This window comes from Arabidopsis thaliana, chromosome 3 (genome assembly GCF_000001735.4).
Source record: "Arabidopsis thaliana chromosome 3, partial sequence".
Lineage (NCBI taxonomy): Eukaryota > Viridiplantae > Streptophyta > Magnoliopsida > Brassicales > Brassicaceae > Arabidopsis > Arabidopsis thaliana.
In genome coordinates, this window is record NC_003074.8 from 18,709,521 (window position 1) to 18,721,764 (window position 12,244).

Genomic DNA, 12,244 nt, shown 5'->3' on the forward strand with positions numbered 1-12,244 from the left:
AGGGATGAAAAACAGAGCATTTCACTGTTTACAATAATCCCATAGCCGACTCAACAATTCCAAAGCTAAACAATAATAAACAAATCCTCATAAAAAGACAAATTTCAAAGACAAGAGAGAAGAGAGAGATAGAGAGCGTGGCCTCTAATCAACCCAACACCCTCTGTCAAAAACAAGCCTGACTTTCTTCTCCATCCCCATTTCTATCTGCGCATGTCTCTCTCTTTCTTCTCCATAAAAAACCAAATTCTCACTCTCTCATACCCTAAAGTTTCAACCTTTAAACCCTAAAACCAAAAAAGCTTCAGTCTTTTGCATCACTTCCCTTAAAGCTTCAACCTTTCTCCGATTATGCCGACGTCTGACTCCGGTGAACCACGGCGAATAGCTATGAAACCTAACGGCGTAACAGTTCCGATTTCTGACCAGCAAGAACAGCTTCCATGTCCTCGTTGTGACTCATCCAACACTAAGTTCTGTTACTACAACAACTACAACTTCTCTCAGCCTCGTCACTTCTGCAAAGCTTGTCGTCGTTACTGGACTCACGGTGGTACTCTCCGTGACGTTCCTGTCGGTGGTGGTACTCGTAAAAGCGCGAAACGTTCCCGCACTTGCTCGAACTCTTCTTCCTCCTCTGTTTCTGGTGTCGTCTCTAACTCTAACGGTGTTCCGTTACAAACGACGCCTGTTCTCTTCCCTCAGTCGTCAATCTCTAACGGCGTTACTCACACAGTAACTGAAAGCGACGGAAAGGGAAGTGCTTTATCTCTCTGTGGAAGTTTCACCTCCACTCTGTTGAACCATAACGCTGCTGCGACGGCTACGCATGGATCCGGTTCGGTTATTGGTATCGGAGGTTTTGGAATCGGACTCGGGTCGGGTTTTGATGACGTCAGCTTTGGACTCGGAAGAGCGATGTGGCCGTTTTCAACTGTTGGTACTGCGACAACGACGAATGTTGGGAGTAACGGTGGTCATCACGCTGTTCCAATGCCAGCCACGTGGCAGTTCGAGGGTTTAGAGAGCAACGCTGGTGGTGGATTTGTCTCCGGTGAGTACTTTGCGTGGCCGGATCTTTCCATCACAACTCCGGGAAACTCACTCAAATGAGAAAAGCTTCTGTCTTCATCAAAGGGCTTCAAAGTCTCTTCCTTTTTTTAGTCTCTATTGGTGATGTTGATCTCTTAGTTTGTGTCTTGTCAATTTAGAAACTTGTCTTCGGAAACTAGAAAACAGAGAAAGTTTGTGTTTTTTTGGCTCTATGTTCTTAACTTTGGTACTTTCTTCTGCTCTGTTTCGTTTAATTGATTTCGAATGGAAATGACTAAACTTGTTTAGAACAAACTTTTAATTTGAACAGACAAGTTTATTGAATGATGATTTGCACAACATATTTCTCTTTAATCTATTTAATTCATCTTGAGCTTGACTTACAACTTCTGGGTTCGACTGGTCTCCTGAGGAGAAAACTTGTGTATTGTTGTTGTTCACTTCAATCCAGCTCAATCCTGGATCTTTAGATGAAGCTAATCCTCTAATCTTCCTTCTCATCTCTGCAACATCCTCCCATCTCCCATTTACTGCATATAAATTTGATAGTAGAATGTGTGTTGCAGTGTCTTCTGGATCAAGTTTCAGTATTTGCTCAGCTGCATATAGTCCTATCTGCAAGTTTCTTGTGTTAACACATGCGCTTAGCAGAGTTCTCCAGAGCTCTGCTTGGTTGTTCCCGGGAGGAGATTGTTCTATCAGTTCCAGTGCCTCGTCTACTAACCCAGCTTTTGATACTAAATTCACCATGCAAGAGTAGTGCTTAAACCCTGCTTTGATGCCCTGTTCCTTCATTTGGTTCCATAGGAACTTACCTTGCAACGTTGATCCCCTGTGGCTACAGGCTGCTAATAAAGACAAGTATGTAACAGCATCTGGCATGAATCCGTTTTCTAGTATTTGCTCGAAGAAGCTCAGAGCTTTTTCTACCATTCCATGCTGACTATAAGCACCTAGCATCGAATTCCAACATTTCAAATCTGGATTTGAAGCAAGAGAGAATATTGTTTCTGCAGTTTCGTATTTACCGTTTTTCCCATACATGTCTACTAGCGCTCCACATACTGACATAACACAATCGAATCCCGTCCTTATGGCAAGACAATGGAAAACTTCACCTTGTCTTAGCATTGCCATATCTGAACATGCTCCTATGACACTACTCAGGGAAAAACCATCACTTCTATTCTTTTCTCTGTACATTTCAATGAAGAATTGGACCGCTAATTCGCTGTTTCCTAATCTAGAATGCCCTACGATCATCTCAGTCCAGAGAACAACATCCCTTTCCTTCATCACATCAAACACCTTCTGTGCAGATTCAGCTTCCCTGTTCTTGAAGTACATCGACAATAGTGTTGTTCCAACAAAAACACTCCTTTCATATCCTAATTTCGTTACTTGTCCGTGAAGAAGCTTCCCATGAACAAATCTTTCTGGTTCCGCTGTCGCAGATATAGCAGCAGAGAAAGTATATTCATCCGGCCGAGGTGTGGACATCCTCAGCAACCTTCTATACATAAGCATCGCTTGCTCTCCAAAGCCGTTTTCTGAGCACCCTGAAATAATCGAGTTCCATGAAACCAAATTTGGGTTATGAATCCTCCCAAACACATAAAATGCTTCCCTCATGTCTCCACAACTGCAATACATGTCAAGAAGAGCATTATCTAGAGGTAAATCAGCTAAACTATCAGAGACTATTATCCGGGCATGGATTAGTTTCCCCAGTGAATAGCTTCCCAATTTACTACAACCATTCAACACAATCGAATACGTGAACTGCGTTGGATCAACACCAGACATCAACATGTTTCGAAAGAACATAAGCCCATCTTCTATCTTATCATTTTTCAAACTCCCAACTATCATTGTGTTCCAAGCAACCGCATCTCTATTATTTACACAGTCAAATATTCTCCTCGCAGATTCTAAGTCCCCGCAACTAGAGTACATCCCCAAAACCGATGTCTGGACAACTACATTATCTGAATAACCAAGCTTTATAATCTGCGAGTTTAATGATGACCCCATTAAAACATCCTCAAGCACAGCACATACTTGCACTAAGCTAGTGAAAGTTGAACTATTGGGCTTCACGTACTCAAACGCCATATGGGTTGTTAGAGGAAACGCATAACTTGCAAAATCTGGGTTCCGGGAATACGCCGAATAAAGCGCATTATAAGAAACTACGTTTCTGTGAGGCATTTTGTCGAACACTTTCCGTGCTTGTTCCAGTGAACCACACCTCACATACATTGAGATGAGATTGTTATTTGCGTACGGAGACTCGGTAGCGGCGCCAGCGCCGGCGGTGAGGACGAGAGCGTGGATCTGACGCGCCCGTTTTAGTACCGTGATCGAGACGCATTTCCGTGTAAGTTCTACAACGGAAGAAGCTATTTCGTTCAGTGGCATAAAAAAGCTAAAGAAAGCTTCAGGTTTTCCAAAAGAAAATTGAAATAGTTGCCCTTTTAAGAAGATTGTCCTCGCAGATTCTAAGTCCCCTCAACTGGAGTACATCTACATCATCTGAAAAGATCCAAGCTTTATAATCTGCGAATGCAGTGATGATCCCATGGAAACATACTCAAATACAGCACTAAGCTAGTGAAAGTTGAACTAATGGGATTCACGTACTCAGACGCCACATGGATTATTAGACTAAACGCATATCTTGCAGAATCTGGGTTCCGGGAATACTCCGAATAGAGTTACAATGTTTCTCTGAGGCATTTTGTCGAACACTTTCCGTGCTTGTTCCAGCGAACTACACCTCACGTACATCGATATGAGATTGTTATTTGCGTACGGATACTCGGCAGCGGCGTCTACGGTGAGGAGGAGAGCGTGGAGCTAACGCGCCTGTTTTAGTGCCAAAAGTTGTACAACGGAAGAAGCTACTTCGTTCAGCTTGTTCGCAGGGCGGCAATTCACATTCTCTCTATAAAGCGAAGTTTCGAAACGATGCGTTTCATTTGAACTCACCTTTTAAACGCCGTGTTTGACTTTAAAGTTTAATCTAACCTGTCTCTACAAACAATACGCTGCGTTTCATCGAACCTCTCGTCATAACAAAAACGCTACGTTTTAATAAGAGTTTATTGATCCCCGGCGAGAGTGAACTGTCGTCGTTGTAAAATGGCTACCGGAAACTTGGCTTCTCGTCTTCATCTCTTGATCGATCTTTGTGTTCGCCAATTCCCTGTAAGTATTATTCTTCAGCTCTTGTTCTCCGTTTCGTTATGAGTTATTGTAACTATGTGTAATTGTATAAACGCAATTGGTTCTCGGAGTCATGTAGGAAAGAGAAGAAGTAACTTTGCCGACGAAGGAAACGGAAAAAGATCTGCTTCTTTCTCTATCTCAGGTTCATCATTGTCGATGATTTTTTTGCTTCCTGTGTGTTAATCCTCGAAGCTCCGGTCCTCTTAAATTGGATAGTTTTTTTTTTTTTTACAGGTGTTGAGAGAAATTCAATCTTGGAGGAGCGAAATTTCATGTGATAAGGCGGTGGTGAGTTCATTGCTTTAAGAATTCCTAATATTTTAAGATTGTATAGGTTGGTTGATGAGTATTGGAGCTATTTGATTAGCTAAGATTTTCAATAGGAATCGCGAGAGGAGACTGTTGTTGATCATGATGAATCTGCTGATGCTTTATATGGTCCAGACTCTATAGAGTATTTATGCTTAGAAAGACTTGTGGCGGATCTTGTAAGTTTCTCATTCTGCTGTTAGGTAGAGTTGTCTATGATCCTTAGCTTGATCTGGTTTCTCTGGCAGGTTTGTTTGTTGGGTATGGAGAATGTGCATGTTAAACATTTGGCTGGCAACATACTTGTGGAAGTATCCGGTTGTCTTGTTGAATCTGTATGTTACATCTGCCTCACTCGGGATTTTAGAATGTTGTATTCTTCCAGCTCTCATACTCACTCATTTGTTTTTCCTAGGGAAGTCAATGGGATGAGTTCATTCGTTTGCTTTGTGAATGTTTGCGGTTAGCAGTTATCTACAGTTTCCCAATTCCTGCTGTAGGATCTGAAACTGGATTTGGAAGTCTAGATCAATGTTTCTTCGGTTCTGATGTTCTTAAATGTAAGCTGGAAAAGGCTAACTGGTCCACGGTGTCGGATATCTTTCGAGTTCTTCGTAATATATTGAAGCGCTTGAGCCAAGAAGACAATGAGGAAATTTTTGATGTATACTTGGAATCTGTCAACTCTACACTTGCAAAAGTTCCTTGGTGCCGATTGGATACTATTTTTTCTCATCAGCATGGTAGTGGTGAAAGAAATTTCCAAGGTCAGAGTGGAAACAGTGAGGAAGCAACTGTATTTCTTGGGAGCTTTGTCCAGTTTCTCTGTTCCATGGTTCAGCAGGTTCATGTTGTAGAAGATTCTGATGATTTTGAACCTTCATATTTGATCCTCCAAAAAACCATCAAGCTTATTCCGGATCTCCTCCGTTGGTGCCAACCAAAGTTGAAAAGTCAAAGTGGCTCTTGCATGTCAAGATACCTAGGGCACAAGTTACTGGTACGTATTTCCATCTGTTTCTAATCTTACAAGTTCAGAGAACCACTTTGCTTTGTTTCTTGATATATCTCGGATAATAACTTCATCCTACACGACTGTCTCCCCCTTTTTGTAGGTGTTGATGATCAGGCTTACTGATAAGTCCAAAATCAAATGTACCATTCTTCTTTCATGGCTGCAATATTTGCAACGGGATTCTCAAGGCTTTCTTCAACACACCCTAACAAAGTTTAAACCCGTTCAAGATAATTGTTTGGAGGGTTCGCCATTCTTTGTGAGTTTGTCTGATAGGGAGGTCAATGAGATGCATTCTAATCATTTGCAAAGACTCTCTGTGTTTCTGTTCCTACGGTGCTCCTTCACTTTGATTTACTCAAGTAGACATAACGACAAGCTATGTGAGTTTGATTGTAGAAAGAAAGGGATGGCAGAGATGTTTAAATGGATTGAACGACAGATTCCAGGCAATATGTTTTCTGATCACAGAATTTATAGCAAGAAGAATGTTGAATTTTCTGCATCCTTCGTTCGGCTGTTCATGCATGAGGTTTGGGTTATCATTCTGTATTTGCCATTCGTATTTGGTGTTTTAGTTTAACACCATACACTAGAGCTCTGTTATAACTTTTCTATGTTAAACTGTAGGATGATCTATTATTTAAAGTCCTCCTGCAATTGCTGTCTGTACCATTGCATAGACAGGAATTGTAAGTAGGGTAAAACACTTGCCTTTCTGCAAACAGTTATCTAGATTTCTGTGAGTTCTTATGGGCATTTTTTTACTTACAGGCCTAACGTGGAAGGGGGTTCGCTTGAAGATGAGGAACAAATTACTCTCTTCCGTTTATCAACCTTGTTCAATCCTGTAAGATTATTCTGTATATTTCTTTCAGAGGTAATTTTCATATAACATTCTCATAATCTCTTGTGCTATTTTCCATTTAGGCTTGGTAATATGTTCATCATTCACCTCTGTCTTCTGTTTTCAGCTGCATTATGATCATCAAGTACTTCTTGATTACCTTATATCTAAAGATATTGGGGCTAGCTGCGCAGAGTACCTGCTGAGGTTAATCCTTTTCTCTTAAGAATTTGCATATCAACTGCTCCATCTTGAGTAATAAGATTGGATATGATCTGTTAGTTTGTGTGAGACCAGCCATGTTAGCTCGTACTCTAGTCTTTGAATGATTTCTCTAGTTTACAAATTACGTTATGAATTTTCCAAACAAATACTTATAGGTTGATTCCCATATGACATCCGCTGTTTTTTCCTGGTAGATGCTTGCGTGCAGTATGTGATTCATGGACTCTATTTGTGGAATTCCCATTTGAAGGAAGTACAGATGCTCCATCTCCGAAGAGAAGAAAAGTTTTGCCTGAGACTTCTGAGGTTGAACAAAACTGGAGATTACATGCCCAGGCTTTTGAAGACGCCAAAGATTGTCTGCTTTCGTTACAAAATTCAGTTGTTAAGCTACATCAGAAGAAACTGTTTCCATACAACCCAGAGGCTCTTCTACGACGGTCAGTCTTATTTTCGCAACTTGTAAACTCACCTACGCATATAAATCAGCTAAATAAACCTTCTTCTATTGTGAGGCAGTTTGTCAAGGTTTCATGAGCTCTGTCTATCCCATGAGTAATATATCTGGACCAAAGGTAAATCAGTTGCAAATATGGATTCAAAAGAACTGTTATATGAAAATTGTCATATGCTTATGGTTTAGCAAAATGTTGTGATCCTTAGTTTGTGGGTTGCGGTAATTAGGAAGTCAGATTCAACAAATTATACTTCTCTGTTAGCTGCTAGATAAGTCTCTAACCTCTCAATTTGGTGCTTCTCAGGTGAGATTCTCTGAGACAGAACAGAAGGATCAGATGCCAACACAAAGAAGTCTCCTTTCCAGATCAAATTTCAAACTAATCGGCTCACCAGTAGAAGTGTATGTAAGTTTGAGAATCTCATGTCTAATCGAATTTTCTTGGGGTACTTCTGACACAAGTGTAGCTGACATGAGCTGTGTTTCTGCAGAGAGATCCTACATTCTTTGGTTGGTGCAGCTGCTATGAAACAGAGAGCATTATGTTCTTGCCTCCACAATCCAAATCTGAATGGTATAAGATACTCTCTAGTCAAGCTAATGTGAAACTGCCCCAGCCAATTAGAGTAAGCAATGAAGTGTAGAATATCAAGAATCACAAATATTGAAACTCTCTTATTCATATCATAGATGTAACTGAGCCCAAATCATACACAGGTGTCATCATTTTACATTTAGTTATATTTCGCTGCTATTTCTTGTAGCAGTTGAGAAAGTTCATGAGGCTTAGTGAGCATAGCCATGTGACCAGCTTCTTCAATCCGCTTAACTTCGTGAGGCTCGTAGTTACTAATCATCCACTTCTGAATCTCCTCTGGAACCACATTGTCGCCTTCACAGACAATAAACACTCTCTTCCCAGATCCATACCTCTCCTTTGTTATCAGATCTTCACCTCCCATTTCCTTAGTGTATAACCAGCTTGGTTTCATCAACGCCATGGCTAATTCTAGATCCTGCAATCAGATTACCAATCAGTGACCACCTGATCTCAGACAAACTATGCCATAATCATAACTGTAGTGGACTCACCTCTAACTGGCAATTACTATATGCCTTCTCCTTCAAGAAACTAGTACCGAACAAAACTGAACTTGGTGGGTGTTCTAATCCTTCCTCGAATGTAAACTCACAGTCCATAGCGAAACCCTCTGGTAGTCTCGTAAAATACTGCAAACAAACAGAAAGTGACAAGAGATTATAAGATAAGTTCTTAAGAATGGTACCAAACAAAATAAGATAAGAAGAGACTAATTTCTTTTTCCGGCGACCTCTTGAATCAAAACCGCCGGAGGAGAGTCATGGTGCGGCATGTAAGCAGAGAGGAAGATTCCGACAGAGACTTTGGTCGGAAACCTTTCCATAGCAAGAGAAGTTCCAATGCCACCATAGCTATGACCAACAAGAACCACTTTCTCGTTTTCAGGGAGAGACTCCATGAAACTCATCAAAGGCTCTAGATACGCCGACACCAAACGAACCTCATGGAGCTGCCTCGTGTCGACACCGGAGCCACCAAGGTCGATAGCTGTCACACGGTGACCATCGAGCTTGAGCTTTGCAGCTAGTTTGAACCAGCACCATGCTCCATGACATGAGCCGTGGACAAAGACGAAGTGATGGAGTTGTTGTTGCTGCATGTGGTGTGTTTGCATTTGGTATTGCTTTTGGTATGTCATGTTATCTTTTGTCCATTCGTTTGTTATATATATACACATCAGGGCACATAGTTTTCTGGTTCTGCTTATAACTCTTGGTTTACCAATTCGACCTTATTTGGACGGTTAGGATACGTGTTTCATACTTTATCTGTTTATGATTCCAAGAAGGCAATAATAATTACAGTATAAGATTAAGGAAAAAATCTAAAAAATCTAAAAATGGGGTGAATCTCTTACTCCCTCTGTTTCTATATGTAGTTTTAGGATTTTGTTTTTTTGCAAAATAAGTGTTAGTTTTATTTTTCTATGCAAAAATTAAATGTACTTAATAGTTTTAGACCAATTATGTTTTACATCATATTTTCTTATTGGTTGATTTAGTTGTAGTTAATGATATTTTATTAAAAATAGATGTAATAATTGAAAATTTTGTGTTTTCTTAATTTGTGTAAAAAATCTGTAAACTATAAATAATGTGAAGCAGAGGGAATAGTATTTAAAAATTACACAATTATACAATCTCTTATTATGTTTTAAATATTGGGTTATAGATTATAGTATACTGCGAAAGGTTTATGATTACAATTTTTGGTTATACTCACACCTTACCATGTAAAAGCAAAAAAAAGTATTGGACAGTTAAAGTTATTTTTATTCTACGGTTTTTTTTGCTTCGAATAATTACAATTTATGAAAACATTAAACATTCTAAAGCCATTTAAAATGGACCATATTCTTAGTCTAACTGTCTATATGATCCCATATTATTATTTCGTGATACGAAATATATCATACTTTTTTTTTTTTAAGAATGATGTTTACCTCTTGTTTGAGGTTTGTCTTTATGTACGATTCATAAAATCGTCGGCAAAAATAAAATTTTCAATTAGTGGGTTAATTATTCTTAATTAGTGGAGTAATTGATATTATGAAGTAGAAAAGAGATTGCGCAACAAGAATAAAATATTAGTCGGTTAATTAAGGGTTTCACGCAAAAAAAAAGTAATGACTTTTTGTTAATCAATGGAAAGAAAAAAATTGGACGGTTAAAGTTAAGAACGTGTGAAAACAATATGCAAAGGCATTGTGGAATCAGAAGTCCATAGTGACAATTGACAAATATGAAACTGTTCAACTTTTTTTTTCTTTCTATCTATCTCTTTAAATCTTGTCAGTGCAAGTCAGATCAGTTAATTATGACATTTACTCGGCCATTGCAACTTTTTCGAGTCAGTATTTGGTTATCTAAACGTTACAAGAGAAATGACAACAAGAGAAATATAACGTTTGATTGGATACAGTGTACAAAATAGACTAAATTAACCGTTCTATTTTAGAACAGTCAATAAATCATCACAGATGATGATTTTTTATGTAAAAAAGTCTGTAGTTAGTCAGCCCAATACCGTTTTTTTTTCATCTACACTATAATAAATTATAGGTTACGAATGCTAAATAAAAAGCGGTTCGAACCGCAAACGGATTCGTCCGCTCTAATCGCCATAACCATTTGAATCCATAAGGTATTATAATAAAAATTAGGTGAGATGCATATTTTTTTGTGTGTTTAAGCTTTCTGTCTGAGATATTGTTTTTCTTCAAATATTGGTAATGGCTCAAGAATTCTCAAACAAATTTCTTATTTTAACAATGTAGTATATAATAATATCTCAATAAACACTTATTTGAATCTAGGGATATAAACTGGATATATTTGGTGCTTTTCATAATTGTGCTCTTCATACCAAAAAAAAAAAAAAGATGGTGCTCTTTATTTATACAAATCTAAAATCGAAAAAATTTCTAACAATTTTAGTCAGTCTAGGTTCATATTTTTATACATATTTAAAACAATATCTTTAAAGATAAATAGATTGAGAAGAATATAACACATGTCTTAAGCTTATTTGACCCAATATACTGTATATGCAATTATTTTCCTTTCTACAATATCCTTTTAGTGGTATTATTAAAAGATCATTTTTGGGGGTTATTTTGCTTAATTAAGAATGAATAAATTTTGAACTTGGAAGGAAATCCAACTACGCAAGTACAACCCAATGCCAAAATAAGCTCTCAAAGAGAAAGTGAAGAAGAAGAACAAATATTACATGCTGTGGTTTCGGGTCGGGAGGAATTACGAATTTCGGCTTCGGCCAAAAACCTCCTGGTATTTAAAAAAAAAAAGAAAAAAAAAGAAGAAATAATTCATTACGGAAAAGTATAAATGACAACCTAATAATGGAAATAGTCCAAAAGCTTGAGAGCACTAAAAGAGAAAAGAGAAGGAAACAAAGAGTTGAAATAGACGAGAGAATTAAATATCTATTTAGCAATTTACAGTAACATGTCCTTCATATAGAAAGACAATAGATCTATCAATAACGAATGACCTCAGAAGAAGACTGTTACGATCATCAAGAGGCACTTTCAACAGTAAATGCAACTAAAAGAACGTGTGTGCAAAATGAGTTAAACCCTGATCACTGTGAGATAAGTCATGAGCGGTTTGAAGCATCTTGTTGGTCACGTTTATCTCAAAGATCCTTTCGAAGATTTCCCATAAAAAAAAAAACAAAAAAAAACATTAGAATTATACAGAGATGATTAGTATGACCCTTACACAATGATGACACGAGAAACGGCCCAAAAAATTGTCATAGTTTTGATCGGGAAACCCATAATTTCTAATATTGGGTTAACTTAGCTCTAATATTATATTGAAAAATGCATGGGTTTACCATTTAAACCTAGTTGACAATGAGTAAAAAATCTCATGTTGTTATAAACGGATAATCTATCTTTTCGATTTTATTTTATATAAGATTTAGCCATTAAGAGACTTTTTCTCCAACTTATAAGATTTTTTCACCAAGCCTTTTGTTCGTATATATATATATATATGTTGGTTCGTTGTTAAACAAGATATAAGAAGAATAAGAAGTCTTTCGTTATTATTCTCTACATCTTCTTCTCGTGAATTCTTTCTCATACACATATATTAAAATAATAATATTGAGCAGTGTTATATTTTATGACACATGTTGCCTTATATATTAGAGTAAAAATACCCAATCTATCTATGTGAGACATTTTAATATAGACTGATCTAGCTGGGGAAAGTGATTTTAGAGGACATATATGACACCATCGTTGATTGGAAGAACAATACATGAACATTTTCTTGTTCATAAATCATTATGAATTTATGATTTTGGGATAAGACCTCTTGAAAAGATTGTAGAAGCAAGGTCCTACCACAACCTCTTTCCTCATCAGATGCTTCTACAATCAATGATAGAGAAGATGAGAACAAGATAAATATCACTTTCCACAATGAATAGCACATGTTTACCTCAAGGGTCTACATCTACTTTAGAATGGTG

At 37.8% G+C, this 12,244-nt stretch overlaps 4 protein-coding genes across 6 annotated transcripts; 2 read left to right on the forward strand and 2 right to left on the reverse strand.

Annotated features, from left to right (window-relative positions):
* Positions 1-92: 92 nt before the first annotated feature.
* On the forward strand, positions 93-1,316 carry OBP1 (OBF binding protein 1). Its single transcript, NM_114901.4, has one exon. The coding sequence runs from the start codon at positions 352-354 to the stop codon at positions 1,111-1,113; it is 762 nt and encodes a 253-aa protein (NP_190610.1). The 5' UTR covers positions 93-351; the 3' UTR covers positions 1,114-1,316.
* Positions 1,317-1,350: 34 nt separating this feature from the next.
* AT3G50420 (Pentatricopeptide repeat (PPR) superfamily protein) lies at positions 1,351-4,129 on the reverse strand (the record flags this gene model as incomplete). Of its 2 annotated transcripts, NM_001339469.1 has the most annotated exons (5): positions 1,351-2,006; positions 2,082-3,481; positions 3,584-3,663; positions 3,760-3,887; positions 4,084-4,129. In NM_001339469.1, 5 exons carry the CDS (start codon positions 4,127-4,129, stop codon positions 1,351-1,353), a joined length of 2,310 nt encoding a protein of 769 aa, NP_001327161.1. The 2 variants fall into 2 exon arrangements, with proteins under 2 accessions (NP_001327161.1, NP_190611.1); NM_114902.1 differs by having other exon boundaries at positions 1,351-3,481.
* A 26-nt stretch (positions 4,130-4,155) lies between these two features.
* AT3G50430 (golgin) lies at positions 4,156-7,889 on the forward strand. Of its 2 annotated transcripts, NM_114903.5 has the most exons (14): positions 4,156-4,263; positions 4,361-4,426; positions 4,519-4,572; positions 4,668-4,772; positions 4,842-4,928; positions 5,009-5,593; positions 5,709-6,140; positions 6,239-6,300; positions 6,383-6,488; positions 6,583-6,662; positions 6,875-7,120; positions 7,200-7,255; positions 7,442-7,543; positions 7,629-7,889. In NM_114903.5, exons 1-12 carry the CDS (start codon positions 4,198-4,200, stop codon positions 7,237-7,239), a joined length of 1,929 nt encoding a protein of 642 aa, NP_190612.3. In that variant the 5' UTR covers positions 4,156-4,197; the 3' UTR covers positions 7,240-7,255; positions 7,442-7,543; positions 7,629-7,889. The 2 variants fall into 2 exon arrangements, with proteins under 2 accessions (NP_190612.3, NP_001327464.1); NM_001339470.1 differs by lacking the exons at positions 6,239-6,300; positions 6,383-6,488; positions 6,583-6,662; ... (2 more) ...; positions 7,442-7,543; positions 7,629-7,889 and having other exon boundaries at positions 4,177-4,263; positions 5,709-6,204.
* Positions 7,872-8,876, reverse strand: MES10 (methylesterase; the record flags this gene model as incomplete). Its single annotated transcript, NM_114904.4, has 3 exons — positions 7,872-8,153; positions 8,230-8,367; positions 8,469-8,876. The coding sequence occupies 3 exons, from the start codon at positions 8,874-8,876 to the stop codon at positions 7,872-7,874; spliced, it is 828 nt and encodes a 275-aa protein (NP_566932.4).
* Positions 8,877-12,244: the final 3,368 nt, after the last annotated feature.

Coding starts and splice junctions, on each gene's coding strand:
- OBP1 (NM_114901.4), top strand. CDS start 352: ATGCCGACGTCTGACTCCGGTGAACCACGGCGAATAGCTATGAAACCT.
- AT3G50430 (NM_114903.5), top strand. CDS start 4,198: ATGGCTACCGGAAACTTGGCTTCTCGTCTTCATCTCTTGATCGATCTT. Junction 4,427..4,518: donor TGCTTCTTTCTCTATCTCAG/GTTCATCATTGT, acceptor TTTTTTTTACAG/GTGTTGAGAGAAATTCAATC. Junction 4,573..4,667: donor TTTCATGTGATAAGGCGGTG/GTGAGTTCATTG, acceptor GATTTTCAATAG/GAATCGCGAGAGGAGACTGT.